The sequence below is a fragment of the Primulina eburnea genome, chromosome 3 (genome assembly GCF_022965805.1).
Source record: "Primulina eburnea isolate SZY01 chromosome 3, ASM2296580v1, whole genome shotgun sequence".
NCBI lineage: Eukaryota > Viridiplantae > Streptophyta > Magnoliopsida > Lamiales > Gesneriaceae > Primulina > Primulina eburnea.
In genome coordinates this window covers 10,874,444-10,898,987 of record NC_133103.1, presented here as the reverse complement: position 1 = coordinate 10,898,987, position 24,544 = coordinate 10,874,444, and the positions used below count along the sequence as shown (strand labels likewise).

At 36.5% G+C, this 24,544-nt stretch overlaps 2 protein-coding genes across 2 annotated transcripts; both read right to left on the bottom strand.

The window, feature by feature from the left end:
- Positions 1–1,014: 1,014 nt before the first annotated feature.
- LOC140826298 (uncharacterized) lies at positions 1,015–1,695 on the bottom strand. The gene has a single exon (XM_073188521.1). The coding sequence runs from the start codon at positions 1,635–1,637 to the stop codon at positions 1,059–1,061; it is 579 nt and encodes a 192-aa protein (XP_073044622.1). The 5' UTR covers positions 1,638–1,695; the 3' UTR covers positions 1,015–1,058.
- Positions 1,696–3,792: 2,097 nt separating this feature from the next.
- LOC140826297 (ABC transporter D family member 1) lies at positions 3,793–22,564 on the bottom strand. The gene is made up of 26 exons (XM_073188520.1): positions 22,318–22,564; positions 21,597–21,751; positions 20,813–21,095; positions 19,761–19,985; positions 14,598–14,795; positions 14,030–14,484; positions 13,459–13,594; positions 13,307–13,385; positions 12,283–12,521; positions 11,868–12,172; positions 11,673–11,781; positions 11,424–11,582; positions 10,625–10,724; positions 10,423–10,531; positions 9,670–9,760; positions 8,693–8,817; positions 8,468–8,617; positions 8,304–8,376; positions 7,354–7,534; positions 7,112–7,270; positions 6,259–6,420; positions 5,922–6,149; positions 5,391–5,551; positions 5,236–5,288; positions 5,057–5,135; positions 3,793–4,932 (listed from the first exon to the last, which is right to left on the bottom strand). The coding sequence occupies exons 2-26, from the start codon at positions 21,656–21,658 to the stop codon at positions 4,846–4,848; spliced, it is 4,008 nt and encodes a 1,335-aa protein (XP_073044621.1). The 5' UTR covers positions 21,659–21,751; positions 22,318–22,564; the 3' UTR covers positions 3,793–4,845.
- Positions 22,565–24,544: the final 1,980 nt, after the last annotated feature.

Sequence of the window (24,544 nt, the reverse complement as noted above, 5' to 3'; positions counted from 1 at the left end):
CTCAGCAAACTTCAGGTCATGGATTTTATTAGGTTTCCTGGAAGCAGCAAAAATTTTATTCCTATTCGTGCAACTTAACGTTGATTTTTTCTTTTATCCGTCCTGTCTCCAGGGGAAACTAGTATTTACTTCAATGCCAAATATTTTTTCCTTTTGTGAATAAATAACTATCAATAGAGCAAACTTCGATGAATTACTGGAAAATATGCATAACCCAGTTACAAATGGAACACAAAATTATACGTGCTTTGGCGTAAGTTTCTTCCGTGGTTTCCTCGTATTGGTTTGGATACTTCTGACAAAACAAGGCATTAATAATTCCGAAACAAGCTTTAAGGACCCATTAGAACAGCATTTTCAAGGGCCATATCAGACGCTGAAATTTTGTAGCATGATTTCAAATAATCTCACTGCTGCAGTTAGTGATTCGTAATCAAGATAGATAAAATAGTATATATGCACACTCTAATTACCGCAACAAGAAGATCCAGCAAAGACAGATGATCGAGAAAATATGATTTAATTACCATTGTTTGAAAATTTCGGCTTCCTCTTCCAGTCTTCCGTAATCTGACCTCAAAACAGCAACTTTTTAATTCCATCCGACGGCTACTCAAAGTGGCAATGTATATATTGCCATTTGCTATTGCGCCGTTTGAGTTTTGAACTTGATAAGAGGGACAATCATGTATTACAATAACAATGGGATGAATTTGAAATCTCGAGTCTGTCTCACTTTATTTATTAGTACACTCGTTTTATATATATACACACCAAATTGCATCCCATCAGATTCACTTTATTTATGTATCAAATTCATTTTTATGTTTTTGCTCAAAAAAAAAATGTTGAATCAACGCTTTTTTTATATATAAAACAATCTAGATGTGCATGCTATAAATCAAATAAACTCGCCTCGCATAAGTAAAAAAAGTGAGTTTCCCATGAGAACTTAGTCTTGTATCAATTGCGAGCCACAATTTAAAATTAAAAGCATTTTAGAACACGATAGAGTTGGAGGTCAAATTCAAAATAAAACTTTATATAATTAGAGCGTGCTACACTGCTTGCAAAGATGAGACCAGAGCGAAAAACTCATAATCTAAATAACAAGAATTACACCCAATACCATCCATGCAAATACAACCTCCATCCCACCTTCTCAAACCTCGATCTATCACAGAATCTTGAATTTTCACAGCAATACGAACTGCTGCTGGCTTCGAATCTTCATGAACACGTCCACTCTTTGGAATCATCAAAACCCATTTCTCAATCTTCATATTTCTTGATGATTCTACACACTCATTCCATGTAACTTCAGCTCTTCCCACAAGTTTCGAGCCAAGAAATGGTGTCGGGTTCCTCTTACGCAGCTCAAAAATGATGCTTTCTTCTTCTTTAAATAAATTCGCAGAGTTTTCTTCGGTGGACAAGCAATTTAAAGAATAAGTTTGATCCCAAACCAAGTTGGATTTTGGTGAGATATGGTGGGTGTCTAGTTTAACCATTCTTTGTTTGTTTCCTGAGGGGAGATAGCATCTCACGAACAAGTCTCCGGACGATTTGGGATCGATATTTCTAGCCTGGATTATTCTTAGTTCAAAGTTTAGCGAAGAAGAATACTGCGAATCCATGTGATGATGGTAGCTAGCTTAGCCTTAATGGGGCATTTATAGTTGCTATACATTATGGAGAAACAATGACGGTATAATGGTATTGCTTTTTGGAGGAAAATTGACGCATCCTTGACTAGTTGAGGATAAGTGTTAAGCAATTAATTAACAGTATCTTAAAATCAAATCCACTTTAGTATATTAGATTAGAGTAGAGTAGAGTAGCGCCTCAAGTGGATAACAAAATTTAGTGACGATTCTCTTTAATTTAATATGAGATCTTTGGGATTGTGGAAGGGTTAAAATCCCTATTAGAAAACGAAAACGACCCTATGGCCCAGGGGACATCATTCAACCGTAAGTGCGATTTCACAAAATCAAAACGTGAGGATGGAGTCGGACAGTACATATTACAAGTAAATGAAGTCATGTTATTTTTAAATGATAAATGAACATGTCTCTTGTGAGACGGTCTCACTGTGAGACGAGTCAACCCTAACGATATTCACAATAAAAAGTAATACTCTTAGCACAAAAAATAATATTTTTTTATTGATGATCCAAATAGGAGATCTGTCTCACGAAATTGATCCGTGAGACAGTCTAAAAGAGTTTTTATGAAGATAAATATATCATCGGTTTTGGTTCGAATTTCAGTCAGCTTTGCGTTGGTGTGCAGTGTGCTAGCTACAACTGTACCATTTTTTTTAATCGTTAAAATTTGGCTGAAATGTGCCCATTTAAATGTGAAAGGAATGAAAAATCTGATTTCTAGAAAATCAAGCTTTTGGATTTCTAATCCGCGATCCGTTCTAACCACTTTAGCTGGATTATTAAAAGAATAAATTAATTAAGAGATAAAATATATGAAACAACAATTCTATAAAATGAAATAAATAGGAAATGTGCCTCTAAGAATCAAAATGAAAATTTTAAAATGAATATCTAAATGAAAAAGGACAATTGCTATACATAGAGGAATTTTAGAAAACATAAAAGACGTGGCTCACAACTGAAATATATCTTTTACCACATATATAAAAAACGAAAAGAGCATAAAACTCTTTGTGAAAAATAAACAATCACATACGTACAACCGTGTATTCTTAAAAGTTAAGAAAAAACCAATCGTCTTTTTTTTTTTCTTTTTATTTTTCATATTTTCGACATAAAAAATATGATAAAAATAAGTGAACTATTATTAAAATAATCACCAGTCGACCAATATTGATTTATTATTATTGTTGTTGTTGTTAGTTATCAATCTTATTTTTTTTTTAACAAAAATACAATGATAAATAATAAAAAAATATAATTTTTATGAATTTTTATTCAGTTAAAATTTTATATGTATTTAAATTTGTATAAAAAATTATTTTTATTAACTTTTATTTCACTTTTTAAAATAAAATTTGGGTACGATGCCAAAAAAAAAAAAAAAAATTAAGAACAGGTGGTTATATATAATCACTTTTCTTCACAAGGAGAGATGCTATTTTCGCTTTCACAGGGCTTATGATCAATATTTTCCCGGCTGATAACAGCGGAATTCAGAGAATGTAATACTAATTTAGTCGATTGTGGTAGACATTGATTTCGTGGATAATTCTTAAAGGTTGATGTTTCTTGAGCACTTACAGCAGCTCGCTGAGGAAGCGAAGGATTCCCCACCACTAGAGAACATACACTAGTGGGAAGTTACTGGATTATATGGATAGAGACATTCCCCACCGGATGCCACTTTCCACTTAGAAAAGTGGTTTGGCGGATACTTGAGGATTTAATGGGAGATTCTCCCAAGTACTTAATGGTAACGCTGACAAAAAAAACTCATCTTTCCACTACGATTTAGTTTCTCATATCTCGGTGCTCTCTTATTTATTCTATTTTATATAGCAAGTAAACTTGGTCTTTCGGAAAAGAAAGATTTGATATTAATATCGGTAAGAATATTTTAATATTAATTTTACAATATATTTCTTTCTATAATGTTGTTACAGTAAAACACGTACAAAAACAATTTTTTTGTAAAAAATGTTAAATTTAATTGGAAACTGCTACCACATCCAATCAACTGTTTTTGTATGTCTTTTTAAAGAATTCAAAACAAACCAAAAAAAGAAGGTATAAATAATGGGTATCCTCCAAAATCAAGACATTCGAGTAACCCCGTCTGTATATTGTAACAAACCACATCTAGCTAGTGCCTACTGCCCATGTAGTGGAGATAATCAGATTTACACGTAGTGCAGTAATGTTGATGATCAAGGGCCCGTATTATACAAGCAATAGTGTAAATATTTGGCTTTACAACTCATAATCCTCTGCCAAAAAACGTTGGGTCCCTCCCCAAAAAGTAAGCAGATCTAAAGAGAAGATACACTTAAAAAGGAACACATGAAAGAGAGAGGCCAAAAGTACAAACCAACAAATTCAAATGGCCAAGTATAAGGCTGCAATGATCCTCAAGACCCTAAAAACACTTGCTTTTATGTATATCACACGTGTAGGTCAGTATATGACGTAGCATAGAGCAGTGATCATGACAATCACAAAGAGTACAATAACTATAATATTTTCATTTGTGTTTTAACGTTTAAATTTAAAGACAGTATCAATTCGTATATCACTATAGAAATACATATATATGGATCAGGGCATTAATTTATGTGATCCATGATGCTCATCAAATTCATTAGTGCACTCGTCATATAACAGTTTCATCACGATCTGCCTCAAGATGCGTGTGCATACGAAAGGGTTCACTTACACAGAAAATTCAGAGACAATTTGGCATCACCTAACCCGAAAAGTTTCCCAAGATTATTGTAAGAGAATACATAATACTGATTAAATAACAAATTGCAAAAGTTTCCCAAGATTATTGTAAGAGAAAACATAATACTGATTAAATAACAAATTGCTTACCGAGTATTACAACTTTGCCGAAGGCCATTATTGCTTAACAATTTCTTGTGCATGTACAGAGTTTTCTATTCTAGTGATCTTTGCGCTCCATCCTATCCCCCAAACGTACCACTAATGGGAAATTTATTGCGTGCTCTACTTTTTTTACTTTAGCTTAAATTGACAACAATCTTGTAATCTGTAATTTTGGTTTAATTCATTTGTGGTAGTTGCCAATGTTTCAGGAATGGCAAATGTTGCAACAATTCGAAGGGATTGGGATATGACATGATGAAGTTAAACATGTTGCAGGATACGTAACTCACTGGTCAATTGTTCGAAGCTCCCATGCACCCTCACCATCAATCAGCCTTAACTCCACCGAGTGGAATGGAATCAACGCAGGGCGCTGGAAAAAAATGCAAATTTTCAGGTGGGTTGAGTTAAATTATAACTAAAATAACATCCCAAGAGAAAATCTTTACAGATCATGTAATTTCACTGCATAAAGTAAGAACGGAGAGATTCTCTACCTGAGAAGATGTTATAACTGTAATTCCTGAGTTAGTTGCAAGCTTATAGAGGTGTTCTTCAACATCAACACTGGTAGCACTGTAATGGAAAGGGCAAATTTTGAGTGTAGTGTAACAACACAATGGGCGTTTTAAATCTAACAAAGAAAAAGTCGAAAGACACTTGTTAGTTTGCTTACTTGGTGCATTCGTCAAGGATGCCGAATCGGGGTTTGTGAAAAAACAATCGTGCCTTGTAGAATAGCAAAAGATAATATTGATAAGTTTGCACAACTCCCTAGAATTATGTAGAACAAAAATATTGTCACGGAAAGAGAACTGCAATTAGCATTACCATGCCTAGTCTCTGCTGTTCCCCAAGGGATAAAATATCTTCCCAATTCTGGTTGGTATCCCACCCACCTTCTCTTTCTAAAAGATAAAGTAATTTCACATTCTCTAAAATAGTTCTGAGTTGTGCATCCAAAGCGTTTCTGGCATCAACAAATTTGTGGCCTAAATAAAGGCATCAAAATGAATCAGTTTAGGGGGAAGTACAGGTGCAACATCAACAGAATTGAATAAAGAGATGAATAATGTGAATGCTGAAAATTAAAAAGGAAAACAGAAGCCATCACATGGAATCAGCAGCCGGTTAATCGATTTGATCAATTTGTAAATTATATATCAGACAGTATATTTTTAAAGCTCAAATGCAGGTAAAGAACTGACCACGTGAAGTTTATTGTTAACGTATTCCTTCCACATAATTAAGTTCAAAACATCAATGTCCATTCCATGATTAAATTTAGAACATCAACGAAATACTTCATTACATGGTGAATATCTAATCAAACTGGAAACCGTGGGCAGAAAATAATATTACCTTCTTCAATTAGGTCCCCTGCCCTTTTTTCTGCTTCTTCACATGATAGAGGATATATAATTTGATCCCTTAAGGTTCCTAAGCATGTATATGGTCGCTGAGGCACATAAAAGAGACTGCGTCTGGATTCAGAAATCTGTTGGCGTGGTTTGATAAGCCTTCCATTGACTACAGGCCAGAGGCCCCGAAGGACTCTAAAAATGGAACTCTTTCCACTCCCATTAGGACCTTCAGAAGACAATTTTGTCAAAAAAATAAACATATAACTCCAGATGTCATCAATTTTATACAAGAATCTAACTTTAGAGACAGAGTAGTAAGGTGACAATCCACCAACCAGTAACTAGAAGGCTTTTCCCTGAGACTATGTCACACGTTAACTGTCTAGCCAACATTTTTTGAGCTGGGGTGATTATATCAACCTTTGAGAACGAAATAATATCATCAGAGCAAGATTCAGTATGTTTAGACTGTAAAGCAGACCCATCATCACGTTCTTCTGCATAAGTAGCAACCTTGTCAGCCTGATTAGTATAAACATCTAACTAACTTTACAAAAAGCTAAGAATGTAAACTCAGCTATTGTAACCACCTTTGAAGCCAGAAACAAAGTCCTGAAGCACCAAAATCATATTTTGTGACAAAGAAAAAATCAGAATATTTGCGTACAAATACATTATATATCAACAATCTTATCCCATACATATGACTAGAAGATGCAAAAGTTATATAACAAATCACTATGGTATGTTCAAGAAGCTGCAAGATCAACTGCGTTATGGCTCCCAATTTTCACCTTGAAAATAGCATGTTTTCACAACTGTACTTTACAGGAAAAAAAATCCCTCTCAACCAACAATTGTAAGATTGACAAAATTGTGCTTTAGTCCAAAAAATCTGGGAACACAATGAAAGAAGAAACAATTTTAGCATACAATTCTCCAATAAGAGATGGTGCAGTTGCTCAGAAAATGAGCTATTAAGGAATTTCAATTCAACATCCCACAACAAAGTTCATATGTCAACTGAATTTCAATTCAACATCCCACAACAAAGTTCATATGTCAACTGAATGAAATTTTTGAAAACTATTTACTGAAAAAATAAAATCAATACCTTTATTAGTTGCATGGCATCATATTAAAACAAGTAAAAAAATCACATAAAAACAAGAAAGAAACAATATATACCATGTTGAGCAGCATCTAGAAGCTCATCAAGCTCAAAAATTCGATTTATACCACCAGAAAGCTCAAGGAACTTTCTATGTAGCTCAAGAATGTCGCCAAAAGCCAGAAAACTTTGGGATACTACAGATGCTAAGAATCGTAGTGCATGTGCCAATTCACCTGATAAAAATTGTGCATAATTAACATTTACACAACAAAAAATTCGGGTACAAATTTTAAAAAAGTCACCAGACTCCTATCACCTTGAGTTGAAGACAATGCTCGATCACCTTTGTGCTCCATTGCATACAATAAGCTCAATCCCCAAGTAACATTATGGGGAAGTTGTTTGGTAACGAAGTCATCTAGTATACCAAATAGCCATTTCTTTTTAAGGAGAAGCATTGAGTGATTAAAAAGCTCTTTGAATCTGGATTCAATCATCTGTAGGCACAAGGAGATTTAATCAAGAATTCAAGACTGCAAGTCAGGTACTAGGAGGCTGAAGAAAAGCTAAATTGCCAAAAGCTACCACCCACCAGGGTAGTAAGGTAAGAAGCAGTAGCTATCGAGTTCATGGTACTCCTCAACGACAAACCACAGATATTATAAGACTTCAAAGTACATGACAAATATTACAAGGAAAGCAGGTGTGAATATCCTCTAAAATCAGTGACGTCTTTATTCATTCACACGATAATCCATATTAAATTGACTTGGTGTCCTAAAAATAAGAGGATCATATTAAATTGACTCGGTGTCCTAGAAATAAGAGGAGATGGATAAGTAAATTACTAATATGCCTTCTAAGCAAAGCAAAGTGAATTTCAGTTGTTCCCATTGTTACCCATATAACCAATTATATATTTAATGCAATTGTGAAGTTTCAGAGACCAGATTAAACCCAAAAAACTCGTTCTTGGCGCTCTTTCATTTCATCATATTATCATCCATTGCCTTTAATTTCACTTTCACTACACCAATTTCCAAAAACACAGATAAACTGATCATTGGGAAATAAAGAAATAGATGGAACCAAGCCTATGGCTGGTAGAATTCCGAACTTTGACACACAAAAGACAAACTTTAACCTAGATTGTGCAACAAACTTTTAGGCTTCATGATGATGGTTTAAAACCATGGCAAATAGTTTAAAGAGAGGCAATGCGTAGAAGTTTACAGCAGAAGATACAGAGTGATATTAGATTAAAACCTCTTTCTCTCTGGCGCCACCACCAAAGAAAGCAACTGACTCAGCATGTGTACGTAACCTTTCATGCATGTACCTAGCATGCACACCAAGTATAGAGTAAGTTTGAATTTTAGAAAATATACAAACAAGAAATTGCAAAGGAAAAGCACCAAATAAGAAATGACCTGAAAGTTCCTTCCAACTGTTGCTCATGGCTTGAAAGATCACCAAAGTCGGGAGTAACAACCCTTAGGAAACCCAAACCTAGCAACATGTAGGCATATAAAATAGCAACTCCTCTTTGGCCAGTTAATAACTTCATTCTCCAGGTGAACCTGAAAACAGAGGACTTTTTAGAAAACTAAAATAAATTGGATCCTGTAAATAAAGAATTTTTTTAAAAAGCTCACCATAAAATATCCACAGTTGGCTTTACCATTCCAGTGACCAGTCCAGATAAATCTGTGGTCAACTTTTCCAAGTCTTGCGTTAACCTCTGGTCCGCATCAACATTCACCCGTGACATATGAAAAACCTATGGAACATCCATGAATGGTCATTTTCTGTATTGCTGAATTTGGCATCCAAGTTCTTAAATAAAAAACCATAGACTGAGAAGAAAAGCAGCTGCTTAACTGTTTCCACATCCAACAATCTATAATTATTTACAACCAAATTCCCTTCTTGTTAAATCAAGCACTTGGTTTCTCTACTTAATCAATTATTATAATATTCCTAAGCATACAAAATATTTATAGTGTTAACATATGTCATTTTAGTGCTACGGATATTTCACTAGAACTTGAAGAGCTCGTGAATATTTGAGAATATGGGATGTTCATCTGAAAAGAAGTGTTCCCCAGTGGCAGTGTTCTAAAATGCGGTAGACCACCCACCGCCTACACCCTAAGTGCATAGGCGTCGCTCAGGCGGTTTTTCTTTTTCACTTAAATATGTAATATTCTTGTTTATCTCCGTATTTATCCAATAATTACTTCATATCAAACACAAAATCAATAATATATTCTTCCTCTTTATACGATATAAATTGACTGAAAAATACGTCAAATAATCTTTTTTTAAAAATAAAAATTAAAAAAAATTCTATAGGCGGCTTCTTAAAATTGAGGCAGTGAGCGACTGCACGATGTCTAGATGGTCCAAGGCGACGCCATTTAGAACTCTGCTCAATGGTAACCTGGTTAGCACCATGACACGGTGTAACTTTACACACAAATTAATCCAAGACATGAGTATGTTATGTGCATGAATTTCTGTTGCCATTTAGGAGGAAAAAATGGATCCTCGTCGAATGATGGTAAGATTCAGTATACGGTTACGCACATCAGCTTAATATGATTAAAACTCATATGATTGAATTTAGAACCTTATAATATGCACTTCTTCTCAAGTAATTTTTGAGCAAGTGCTTGGTTAGCCGAATCCTCCATCCAAGTGCAAGCAAATCAGTTAGGTGCCTAAAAATAAAAGAGAGAATCATTGAACAAACTGCATGGAAGAAGTAAAAAGTTACAGCATGCATGCTCATGAAGAAGTATTAGATTCATGAACTCATAAAATTCTTCCTCGTTTACTATATGTCGTGCAAATCAGTCTTGACATTATCCAGTCATTAACACCACGTTTAAGGGCATGGAGCAGCCATTCCATTCACTATACACATTCAAGGTTAAATAATGAATTGACGTATTTATACAATTTATACCCCCACAACTATCATGATCACTCTGTGCTTTACAGTTTCTAAGATGTCATGTATAAGAAAACATAAAAAACCTTTCAGATGGACTAACTATCCCATGTGATCAGGGAGGGAGAGAGAGTAAAACACAATGGGGCAATTTATTTTTGAACTCCATGTTGGTTTTTCTTGTTACAACAACTGGAACAGATAATAGAATGTAAGAATCTGAAAAAGATATTTTCAGGTATAATTTATAAAAGACCATTCATATTTACGTAACCAATACTGCACAGACGACACATCACGTTGGGTCAAAATTATGCTCAAAAGGGATGAGATACAGAGAGGTCAATGACGCAGTCATTGATTGCTTGAATATTATCAGTAAGATAATGCGTACAAGACCATATTATCTTCTGGAGATAATAAAATTACCTCAAAGATGGTGCAACAAAGGAAGAAGCAGCACTTTGGAGAACACTCACACCAATCAACCGAATAAAGGCTGCTTTATTTTGCTCAAGAACGTACTTCACAGTTGTCCCTGAAAATGTAATAGAGTTTACAAACAATAATAGCATAATTCCGAATTACAGCAGCAAACGAAAATTCTTTGTTAATAGATAACAAAAAATACCATTTAAAGAAGCAATTCGATCAGATATCCAGGTTCTGGATAACACAAGCACAGCAACTGCAAGGAGTTGAGCCCCCTGTCTGTCAAACACTGTTGGAACCTAAAACCAACAAAAGGTCAACAGAAGAGTCCCGGGCACCATGAAAACAATCCTGAGAAAACTGTATTTTGGTTTCTGAATAAAACTTTTACTCTACAGTTACAACATATATGAATACAATCCAATGAGTAAAGTTACCGATATATGAAACTAAAGAAAGTGAACTTCTAAACACCACAATCCATCGACCAAGAAGATTATACAGGTAAAATTACACAAACTCCAGTAACCATTGTCTTGCAAAAAGCATGAAACCACCAACCAGATATTATTCCAGATAATTGCTGAACTATATGACAAACAAAAGCCAAGTCACTTTTAAAATTATTCCACTCTAAACGATGACCCAAGGGAAGGGGATATGAATTGAATGAGAAATACTGTAGACCTCAAACATACAAAAGAGCCAAACATGAAACTGTCAATATAACGTGAAGTCAACTTCTAAGTCCTCCTTTTTGAACCTTCATGGTGAAACCAGGTTCCGTGCTAACGATGCCGACACATAAAAAATTTGATCTTCATAACTTCAATGCACGAAACTTAGCTAAAAACGCCTATTAAGGCCCAAAATGTTTCTATCTTGGTATTGTCAAAGCTCGCAATTTCTAAGAGCATGCACCATAATTTAAATAAATCTAACAAAGATAATCTCTACAAAGGCATCTATAGAGATATTCAGAAGTGAATAATACTTACTATTATTTTAAACATGGAAGCCACTCTCAGAGGCAATATCCTTGGAACACTTTGAAGTTGCGGGAACACGGCAGATGGATAATCATATCTCTCGGGTGGAGATGCTTCTATCAACTCCGAAGAATATGATTGCGTCCTAGACACTGAAAATGCTGAATCCTGATATTTGAAGTCACCGGGAAGAGCAAGTAACATGAGGATGGCTAGAAAGTGAACTTATCGGTACTTAATAATAGATGAAGGCCAGACCTTCTTTGAATTAGCAAATGCGCGTTGCACGGTTAACGCATCATTTTGACGCTCAGTCCCAGAGTTCTTCTTACTGAATTCAGAGTCTCTAATAGCTGGAGAATCCGGACTACAAATTAGATGAAATGGTTAATACACAAATTATTCAATCATCTTGGTAGATGATCTATAAACAGCCCCTATCACAGTCCTTACCTTTTACACTGAACACTCCAGCCTCCTTCACCGTCCAAAGATAGGACTACATCATGAAATGCAACTAATGCGGGGCGATGAGAGATTGTGATACATGACGTTCCCATAGCTCGAACTTTAGCACAAAATCTTTCCTCCATATCAGTAGTCACAGCACTTGTGCATTCATCTAGGATAGCAAATGTGGGTTTGTGGTAAAAGAGACGAGCCATTCCCAATCTTTGCTGTTCACCTAGAGACAATTCGTCACCCCAATTCACCTCCTTATCAGTTGGGTAGCGCTCCAGCAAATACTCAAGATCAACCTGACAAAATGGGGGTGGATTTTAACCGTGAGCCTAGTCAAAAGTGTCATCATCATGATTGCACATTGCGTAATATAATGCAACAGATATTGGATTGGTGAATCTCTTACATTTTTCAACAGCTCCAACATTTCAGATGGTGTAAGAGACTCAACCTCCTGATCTGCTGTAAGAGGATAAATTAACTGGTCCCTCAGAGTTCCAACCGCTGTATATGGCCGTTGTGGCACATAAAAAATCTCCTTATTTAGATCAGAACCAATTCCAGGTTTCACAATATGACCAGAAAATAATGGCCAAAGGCCACCTAAAACTCGAAAGAGAGAGCTTTTTCCACTTCCATTTGGACCTTAAATTGGAAGATATATTGTCAGAAGGTAACATGATGGTGCTATCCCAAAAATCGATGAGCATAATCTGTTATACTTAGATTAATCACAACCTTTATGCAACAATAAAACAAAGATGGAACAATGACTAATCGAAGGAAACAAATTTATTTCGTACTTTGATACCGTCCGATGACAATTAATTTGATTACTAAGATTTATGAGGGGGAAAAAAGAAATAATACCTACCAAGTATAACAAGCATTGTATGGTTGGCTAGACCATATTCTAAAATAGAAGATAAAGGATATTCCAATATCCACAAAACTTATCTCAGAACTAGTGATTGAAACTTAAATATCAGGAATAATATTCTATGCCGAATATAGATCAAATTTTGGTTAGACCAAGAACCTCTGTCCAGCACATAGTCAATCAAATGCAGCATATGATTTTGGCAAGCATTAAACTTTGATCATCACATGCCCGTGTCGCCACAAGGGTGAATCCTATTTCTCGCCCTGATCTAGCAATATGGACAATCTAGCTAAGTCTGGCTGGTCAGAAGAGTGCAAATTTTATAATATTTCAAGATTCATTTAAACCAACAAGGAATGAAGGACAAGCACTGGAACTAGGTATACTAGAAACAATTACTAGAACAAAGTGAAAAAAGGACAAGCAGCTCTTTCTTTCAGTAGAAAAATCAATTAAAACAGGATAGTAATACCTGAAGAACGTGTAAGAAGTTAGATAACCAAGTAAGCAAATAAGTAACTATTATCTATGGAAAGGACGGACATACCAGTTATCAAAAGATTAGAACCTGATTCCACCCTTAGAGTCAAATGCTGAACCAATACATTACCAGTTGGTGTAACAACCTGCAAAATCCAATATAGTTTAAGATCATGGGGAGGTTGACTAAACAGTCAAAAAGGCCAGGTATCCTGCTACCTCAACATCATCAAACTCAATGTAATTTGCTTCGCTGACATAGTTCCTGCTTCCATCAGTTTTCTGAGAAGATCCATCTCGTGCTGCAAGCTCTCTAGATATAGCCAAGAGTTCATGAATACGATCCGCGTAACCACTGAAATTGAAAAATCAATTTAGCCACCCCCACGCATTGAAAATTTATAACGACCAACAAGCACAATCTTTCCACTTGTATCATAAGAAAACATGGACAGAGATCACATCAACATGCCGTTGCCAAGACCGTTCGAATAAAGGTGACATATTCGACTTATTCAACATGTAATTCCTGCAGTAATAGTTTACACGACTATTGACAAAAATTGATTATAATGAAGATATAGCTATTGTGAAACGTGAATAATTATCTAAATACAGGAAAATAATAAAAACTATTTGCATATTTGAAAGAAATAAACTTATTGGCCAAAGGGCACAATAAGCCTCATTTAGTAGAACCTAAAACCTCTGAACTTCGTCATTGCAATAATAGTGAAAATAACCATAAGAAGGGCATAAAGTGTGAAACAAACAATTGAACTAGGAGTACCTCAAGCGATTGAGTCGTCTTGAGCTAGTAGAAAGTGTCCCCAAGGACTGGAATAATGAAATTATAACACTAGTATGATATCTCAAATTACTCAACATCTCTGCACGGCCTAACGTTGAAGAATCAGGTCTCAAATCACCAGCAAAAAAAGGCTCAATAATCAGAATAACAGCGACAGTGGCACCAAGATACTTGAGTAAGAAGTCTTGAATCATGCCAAACCACCAATGATCGTGAATAACTACCCCCATATGCCTCACAAGAGTCTTAAATTTCTGCTGAATGTGAAAGTCTTCTCTAGCTTCGCCACCATATAATGCTATGCTTTCGGCATGGGTTCGTATCCGTGAATGCAATTGCCTATATTCCCCTCCCAGCTGTTGTTCCTTGGACGTGAGTTTGCCAAATGCAGGAGAAAAGTTTCGGATTGTTGCCCCTGCCCCCAACACATAGGCCTAAAAGTAAATGATATAGGTAAGGAGTGAACTGTTTGCTACAATAACAATGCAATCATTAAGGGATCCAAAAGCGGACTGATAAATTATTTCGTGCCAGGGCATAGGATTACCAAGATCCACAAAATATATTTTGGGCTTGCATATGAACATAGACGCCAAGTGTAAAGCATCCCATCAGTAACAGCAATTAGATCTTCTTGCACAAGGTCACTCAACTCTGAACAGAACTTTGGTATGTCACTTGCAATTCGTTGTTCGGGGTTGGTAATCCGACCATCAACATGGGACATTTTGTAGTATACCATGCTCTGAAACCCAACCAACAAAGCAGGTTAACATTTCTAACTTTATATCCGGATCAAAATATATTCACTCAATAAGTTTGGGGGCATTTTTTAATTATGCTTGTCATCAGATGAAATCTTATTAGGTCAAATCAGATGTGGCTAACATTAAATAAAAGTACAGGGGTGAATTTGAGGACATGGAATTTGAAGACTCTCAGGACGACTTGTTAGAAGAGGAGCATGACTCCAGCGAGGCAGATAGTGTTGGGTATACCAGTTCTGACAAAAATGATTCTTTCGAAGACGCTGCGGCAGATTTGGATGACTTGTTCTCAACTCCAAAGTCTACAAGGTGCATTCCTAATGAAGTACAGGTGGAAGATTTCGTTGCAGGACTGGACGCGTTGCACAAAAATCCAGATGGTTCAAATAACAACGCAGACGATGGTTTACGAGACATTGAAAGATCTTTTGTGGGACAGGTACTGCATGGTAAGCATTCATCACTTCCATATCATTATGTATCGTTAAATTCCATTTTGTCATCCCCTTTCAGTGTCTTGGGTGAGGATAGAGGTTTTGTAGGGAGTGGGGTAGGAAAAGTTGTTGAAAAGCCCTGTAACATCGAAGAATTATCAGCGCCAAAAGTGGGGGAGGACATTGAAGGTTCAGTAGCACAAAATGAAGGGGTGGGTTTAACTGACAAAGGTGGTGACACAGAAAAACCACAGAAAAGTCGATTGAAGAGAGAGTTGATCAGACTTCAATGCGGAATAAGTTATGAAAGAGGAACCACTTCGAGGGGTCCGAAAGGTTTTAGATGAAGATTTTCTCTTGGAACATTAGAGGAGGGGGGGCGTTGAGGAGAAGACAACTTGTTCGATCAGTAATTCAAAAGGAAAGGCCGGATATTGTGATTCTTGTGGAGACAAAACGTGAAAAAATAGACAATAAATTCGTGGGCAGTGTTTGGAGATCAAGATTTGTTGACTGGGTTTGCTTGCCTTCGGCAGGTAGGTCGGGAGGTATTCTTGTTATGTGGGATCCTAGATTAGTGTCGGTCCACAACAACCTGATTGGGGAATTCTCGGTTTCAATTGAGATTTCGAAGGCTGATGAAATAAGATGGTGGTTTTCGGCCATATATGGGCCTGTAAAGCCGAGGTTACGAGAAATGTTTTGGGATGAATTAGCGGGGTTGAGAGTAATTTGTGGTGATCTTTGGTGTCTCGGAGGTGACTTCAATGTGGTGCGGAATTTGGGAGAAAAATTGAATAGCAATTCAGTGACCACAAGCATGGCATGTTTCGATGCTTTGTTAGAGGAGTTGGAGCTTGTTGACCCACCGCTGCTCAATGCCAAATTCACATGGTCCAACTTCAGATCTACACCAATTTGTAGTAGGTTGGACAGATTTCTATTTTCCAAAGGTTGGAGGCAAATATTTCCTAATCTCAGACAAACGGTGCTCCCAAACTCACCTCGGATCATTGCCCGATCTTGCTAGACACATCTAATCGTCCATGGGGTCCAGCACCTTTCAGATTCGAAAATGCATGGCTGTCGCATCGACAATTCACACAATTAGTTAAGCTGTGGTGGAACAAAGAGGGCGTTCAGGGGTGGGAAGGATATAAATTCATGCAAAAGCTGAAATTGTTGAAAAAAGAAGTCTCCGAATGGAACATGACAGTGTTTGGAGATGCCCGGGTAAAAATCAAAGAGTTGACCTACAAGATTGATCAACTGGATGGGCTTGAGGCAGCTGGAAATTGGTCAGAGGAGTTGAATGATGAGAGGAGGCTGGTTAAATGTGAGCTGGAAAAGGCATCATTTACAAGTTTTCAGATTAATAACCAAAAAGCAAGAACTAAATGGTTACAACAAGGAGACCAAAATACGAAGTTCTTCCATGCAGTGTTGAAGAACAGAAGGAGCAGAGCACTGATTGAGAGAGTGGAAGTGGAAGATGGCAGCACTCTTACAGATGAAAAACAGATTGTGAATGAAATTGTAAGCTTTTATAAGAAATTGTTCAAGAAGGAAGAAGGGGAAGGGGGGTTGGCAAGTGACTTGGGGTTGGGTATTGAGGGTCTGGATTGGAAACCGATTACGAGAGTAGAAGCTGATGAGTTGGAAATTAGTTTTGAGGAGAATGAGATTAAAGAGGCATTGTTCAGCTGCGATGGATCAAAAGCACCAGGGCCAGATGGTTTCACTTTGGAATTTTTCCAGAAAAATTGGGACACGGTGAGATTGGATGTGTTAAAGGTGTTTGCGGAGTTCTTTGAAACGTGGGTGGTGAATGGAATCACAAATGAGACTTATATATGTCTCATTCCTAAGAAAAATGATGCTACGAAGATTAAGGACTTCCGACCTATAAGCTTGGTTACAAGTTTGTACAAAATTTTGGCAAAGGTTTTGGTTCACAGATTGAAAAAGGTTGTGGCTAACACCATTGCGGAAAATCAGTGTGCTTTTATCAAAGGAAGGCAGATACTCGATTGTTGTCTCATTGCGAATGAAATGGTGGATGAATACCGTAAAAAGAAAAAGAGGGGTTGGGTGCTAAAAGTTGATTTAGAAAAAGCGTATGATAATGTGGATTGGCAATTCTTGGACTATGCTCTACTACAAAAGGGATTTGGTGAGAGGTGGAGGAGGTGGATTAGAGGATGTATCTCTAATGTCTCCTTCTCAATATTCGTGAATGGGAGAACGTGTGGGAAAATCAGAGGGGAAAAAGGGCTTAGACAAGGCGATCCATTATCACCTTTTCTATTCAATATTGTGGCCGATGTGTTGGGAAGGATGGTGGATAAGGCTAGGGAGGATAAAGAGGTTAAAGGCTTCCATATTGGAAAGGATAAGCTGGAAATTACTCATTTACAGTTCGCAGACGATACTCTGTTCTTTTTGGATTCGGATAATGATGTGACGAAGATAATAAACATACTCAAAACTTTTTCTATGAAATCAGGGCTGAAAATAAACATGGGTAAGAGTGTCGTGCTTGGTCTGAATTTTGTGGATGAAGAGGTGGCGGAAGTGGCTGCATCATTCGGAGGGATGCAGGGTTCATGGCCCATTAAGTATTTAGGTCTGCCGTTGGGGGGAAATCCGAACAAGTTGGAATTTAGGGAGCCCGTGACTTCGAAGATGGCTAAGAAATTAGTAAGCTGGAAAAAAGCTTTTCTATCCAGAGGTGGTCGCATTATTTTGATACACTCGGTTCTTTGCGCCATGCCATCTTATTTTATGTCCCTCTTTAAAGTCCCGAAACAAGTTGCGGCACATATGGAAAGGTTGATGAGGAACTTCCTGTGGGATGGTGATGAAGGAGATTCACATTGTCATGTGATAGGTTGGAAGCAAGTGTGCAAACCAAAACAAAAGGGAGGATTGGGTTTGGGGAATATCGGTCTTAGAAATAAGGCTCTTCTTGGAAAATGGTGGTGGAGAAGTTCGCTAGAGGAGGAGTCGTTGTGGAAAAATGTGATCAGAAGCAAATACGGATTACAGGATAACGGGTGGGACCTGGGATTGGCGGAGAGAACAACGTTCAAGAGTCCTTGGAAATTCATTTCTAGGTCTTACCGGGCTTTTCATCAACTTACTAGAGTATTGCCTAATCAGGGTAACATCATTAGATTTTGGGAGGATGTTTGGGAGGGAGGGGAGTCATTCAAACTGAGATTTCCATCATTGTTTCGTATTTGTACTTCAATTAATAAGCCTATCAGCCATTATATTCAAATCGCAAATACTGGGGTTGTGTCTTCTTATACTTGGGATGTGAGGTTTAGGAGAGATTTTAATGATGAAGAGTTACAAGAGTTCACAAGTTTGTTAGGTGTCTTAGATGGAGTCACGTTGCGGTTGGGTCTGGGGGATCGTAGGGTATGGTTGGGGGATTCCTCGGGGTTGTTCTCTGTCAAATCTTTCTATAACTCTTTCTTCCCAGATTCTGCTTTTCAAACATTCGATTGCTTCAAAACCATTTGGAAAGTTAATGTCCCACAAAAGATCAAGATTTTCTCGTGGATCGTTGCTCTGGGGAAGTTGCCGTCTTGTGACAACGTGCAGAAAAGATGGGGGAGTTGCTCTCTACGGCCTCAATGGTGCTGTTTATGTCGGCAAGATGAAGAAAACCAGGACCATTTACTGCTGCACTGCCCATTTGCTCGCTGCATTTGGATAAAAGTTCAGAGGGAAATGGGAATTCAATGGGCATTTCCTAACTTTGCTAGAGAGCTGTTACAGGATGATTTTAATTGTCCATTACCATCTTCACTTAATGATTTCTGGGCTATGATTGTTCACTGCGTATTTTGGTCATTATGGCTCGAGAGGAATAGGAGAATTTTTGAAGATCATCACGAAACGACAGACCAGGTTTGGGATAAAGTAAAATTCAGGATGGCAATATGGACAACCGGATTGAGAGAATTTAGTCATCTATGTATAAGTGATTTGGTTCGAGATTGGAAGTTTGTATTGCAATATCATTAGTGTCAAGCTCATTTCTATTAGGTTAAGTCTGTAGAGCAGTTAGCTCATTGAGGATTTCTTATCCTCATTTTGTTGTAACTCAGTCATATTATTCTAATATAATAGTTTTTTATCAAAAAAAAAAAAGAGCCCTAGCTCTGACACTAGTTTAAACAACAGCCTATCCCCAAGTTGAAGTTGCAAGAGATATTGTACACAAAAAAAATGTAGAGTGATCAGTAAAGAGAAAATGTAATATGATGGGTAACATTGCTATATTCGATGCTACCCACAGGATTTTACCCTTCGGAGAGTATCTAACGCGTCAGTGATAATCGGCGTGAAACTTTCCAAATTTTGTGGACGAGAAAATATAAAACTACCAAAGCAACTGTGAAATTATATCATATAAGGCTATAAGCATTAATACAAATCCAAACAATCATGTGGCGATTCTGTTAGCATTAACAGAAAAAATCAAAAAATAAATACCTGAAAATATTGAGCATGGGTAACCTTTGTCAAAATTTTTCTGAAACGTAAACTTAAAGTCCCTGTGATGTACTTAGAGGTGGAACTCAGCGTCGACAGAAGAAAACACATAAATATGTTTTCAATAATAAGCCGAATAAATAGAGGTACACGTCGGAGAAAAGCAGCACGAAAAAGGAAGCCTTGGACTTTAGCCAGTCTGTTGCTCACAGCAGTTCGAAAAACCTACAAAGTCACAGAGGAAAATAGATACAGACTGATTGCAGTACAGACGACAAGCAAAAGTATCGGATGCTTAAGGTAAAATGAATACACTCAAATATTTGAAAGGTATCATCTGCTTCATTATTTTGACTAAAAATCCTTTATTCTAGGGCTGCTTTATTGTAATTATTTGGTGCAAAATGTAGCAAATGAATATGAGAATGAAAATGCAAGGCAAGCAAAGAAGAAAAAGGCTGCTCATGTAGCCTAGCATAATCGATGATTTTTTTAACTTATTATTTAATGTATAATGAACTTTTTAATATTTTTTATATGACTTTCAGGAGTCAAATCTAGACTGAGCATACGTATTCAGGCTGAACCTACGATTAAAGTCAGGATAGTCGTATACAGATCATATCACAAGCAGACACGATCTTGCTATATTCCATTTTCATGAATAGTCAGGTGGAAATAATTTCAGTCTGTAGTAGTTCCGTGGCTGTTGCCAACTGATCAATAAATGGCTAAGCACCATTGTTCCCCGTGCCAAGCTAAGGAGCTTGACTTCTTGTCGACTTTGGTTCAAAAAGAAAATATAATAGTAATTATATGTGAATGGAATGCTCAATTGTCCGTCCATCCAGTCTCTTTACAAATGAACATAGTGAAATCAGCAACACAACAACATTTACAACACTGATAATAGACTTGGTCGATCAAGGAGAAAATGGTGACAACCGAAGGCAGACGCAGCAATGGAGAAGATGATAAATGAACATTAAAATACTTCTAGCGCTACTCCAAGGTATGAAACTTGTCTTCTTTTAAAAAATTAAGAACTTTACCGCAATAGCCACCAGGGACAAAATATTTATTGCACCCGCTCTTCCCATGCGAGATAACAGAATAGCAGCCAAAACCTGGAGGGACCTCAAGTTTCCTCGTTTTTGCCTACCCTTCTTTACATTATTCTCTTTACCCATTAACTCATCTGATTGTTCCTTATAGTCCTTGTCCCCGTTAGAATGACCAAAAATATATTGTCTTCTACGGCTGTTCCTTGAGTGCATGTACGCAGCTGCAGTTCCACCAGCCACAACAATACCAGCTGCAAGCAGTAGAGCTTTTCTGCAGAAGCAAATTTGAAAACAAGATAGTTGTAAGGCTGCGATTTCAACTTTGGACTCAGCATGTCCTCATAACAACATAATACAGCCATCGAAGAGAAACAACTTGATAACAAAAAAATTTCACATCAGGTCAATACTACCTCTCTATGTTCGAGGGAAAAGGAAGGAAAAAACATCAAGAATCCGAATAAGAGAGAAACTAATGCGTAACCATCCATGTACATATATGAGCAACTTTCTTTAATTTTCCTTTCTTTTTGCATGTTTCTTTTAAGTGGGAGGGAGGGGTGTTCCAAATGGAAGATGGGTATCATCTCAAATACTTTCAACAGTGAGCGGATTTTGAGAAGGATAAAATATAGAATGCCAGAATGTATCCGTAAAGAGTATTTAGTATTTACACTTTCAAATGGTTAAAAAGAATAATAGCCAGAATGTATTTTTAGAGAACTTTCATTAGATACTTGAACAGAATAAAATCACAGGGAATGTCATTCACCTTCTTGAGGATAAAAGGCCTCTGCCATGCTCAGTGAGCTGTAAAAGCTGAAGAGAAGGCATGTCTTCAGATAACACCCAGTAGACAATAAACCAGTGGTGAAGTTTACTGTCTACTTGCGTTGGCCACGAAGATTGTTATATCGAGTTTATCCCCTGTGAAGTTCCAAAAAAAACCTGAAATTAGAGACATAAATATTGATGGTGCCCAGTATAGAGGCCTTATTCAAATCAACATTAAATATGTACTGTGCAGCACAGAAGCGTATGTATGCATTATTCAAAAGCTACGGATTGTAAATCTAGTTGATAACATTTATCTAGCGGCAAAACTTGTTGCAAGAATACTAACGATATTTCAAGGAGTCTGAGCACGCGCGGTTCAATATTTATGAACTAAATAAAACTTTTCCTATCATTATCAACTTATCAATCCAGTCATAAAAAAATAAACAGAATTGATACAGAAAGCAGAATACGTTCTCCCCGCCCTAGGGCCTTTGAACAGTTTTCAGTGTTAAAAGAGAAAAGGTAAAATCAAAAGTAACGAAAAAGTAACTAGTAAATTCCACATGAAAAAAGCCAAACCAACAAAAAAAAGGTGAAGCGTAAATTCATCTGAAGCTCAGATACCAAGCACATATGGATCAACCAAACCAAAAACTTGACGTGCCTGCCTTTTCATTGAAAAACAGTAGTAGATTCATCTAAAATTAGCTAACCCGATCATTCTGAGGGCTGGTCATCACCGCCACGCGGAAATCAATCACTAGCCAGCGTACTGCACCTCTCGAGTAATCGATCGGTCCGAAAACACAATTAAGTCCAATTGTAATCAGAGCAACTCTATGATTGTACGTAAAAAGCAAACAAATATCCCAAAAATAGGGAAATGAGGGAGAAATTATTGCGAATTTATGGAAAGACGGTAGGGCGTTTTGAGTCTTCTCTTCTGTTTGGGCTTTTATTTTTGCTTTTATAATTAATAATTAAATAGTAAGAATATAGACCCTGCGGGAAATTCCGGCCGCTTGAAAAGTTTCCTGCCCCTCCTCTTAATATTTTTTAAAAATTTCTTAAATTATATTTTTTAAATTATTATTTTATATATAGAATAACACAAGTAAATTATGATTGAATTAATAACGAGTACTTTTATATTATAATAATATAATATGAATGACACCACGTAATTTTAAAAATATTGTTTCGGTTTAGCTGAGTTGCGACCTAGATCAAAATGTATTTGATCTTAGTGTCACCGAACCTTGGTCACTTTATCGTGTTCGTCAATCGTTGATTCAATGCACAAAGATAGTTTTGATATTACTTATTTAAATGACCAAGTTAACATCTTAAAGTTGATTTTTGTATAATAATTCAGATTCACTATAATAAATATCGGAAATATCTGGGGCATCAAATAGATACAAGGGTCATCTTTAATTTGGGTTTTAGATAGTCAGGAAGTCGGGAAAGTTGAGCAAAGCCCACCAGCGCGAAAATCAGCCCAGATAATAAGAGCTCACAAGTATGGGACGTCATGTCTTGATCATCATTAGGATGTCTTTCAACGCACGTGGGGTGATGTGACTAGTCTGAAGTAGGTATAGGTTGTCAGACTTTACAATATCATTGAACAGAAGCATGAGCGACTATCTCGTCATGAGTAACAGTTGAGCACTAAAAACAAAGTTATCATTGACTTCTCCCATATAAATTCCAGGTTTGCTTAATATTAATTCATTCAGATATTTTTAATAAACATGTATAATCTCTATAAATTATCTCGACTAATTTGAGCGTCGAGATGACTATGCCGAATAATATTCTGACGCATCACTAACGATCTTTGTTTATCGTAAGTGCCCAGACATACCAAAGCCCACACACCTCTCATCCAAGATATGATATATCAAGACATGAAGCAGCCCGACCAATGTTATTTCTCAGCGCTCTCAAACTCAATTCACCCCGATCATCATCATAATATAATTTTTATTACGAATTTTAATTTAGACATAATCAATACACTACAAAAAAATCAAGTATTAGCGATGGTTTCTCTTTAAAAATTAAAATCGTCGCAAATTTTATAAACGTCGCTGATTAGCGACGATTTAATCAAAATGTCGCCCATTAGCGACTATGCAATGGAATCGTCGAGACATGTCGCTAGCTAATAAGCGACCGTTTTGTTTAAACTTTCGCTAATTAGGGGCGGTTATAAGAACCATCGTTACAATTAGCAACCTTTTCTCATAAAACTGTCGCCGATTTATCGTCGCTATTAAAACCGACGATAATAGCGACTATCTTTCCAAAAACCATCGCAAATTGTCTATAAATTTGGTCGCTTCGGTCCATTTTCTCCACACCTCTTCACATCTATAATATATTTTTCTCTCTTAAACGATTTTGTTGTTTGCTTATTATCACAAAATTTAATCGTTTCATACATTATTTACAAATTTGAAAATCATTAATTTAGATGAGTTAAGGAGATTATTTAAATTTTCCTATAAATAATTATAAAAATTAATTTTTTAAGAATTTATAAAACAAATTTTTTTAATAAAAAAAGAAACAATTAGCGACGGAATATGAAAACAACCGTCGCCAAATAGCGATGATTTTGTAGCGACGGATTTTACAAAATTGTCACTAAATAGCGACGAGTCTTGACAAAACAGGTCAAAAACTCGTCGCTAATTAGGTCATATTCAGTCACTGATTAGCGACGATTTTGGTTATTTTTACGACGATTTATCTACCAAAATTGTCGTAATATTTTTGCGACAGTGACTTTAGCGACTGTCGTAATTTCCGTCACTAAAATCGTTGCTAATTTGACTAGCGACGAAATTACCGTCGCTAAGTAGAATTTTTTTTTTTTGTAGTGATACTATAATACCATATTGTGCTCGTTATTCATAAATGTTGCTTTTT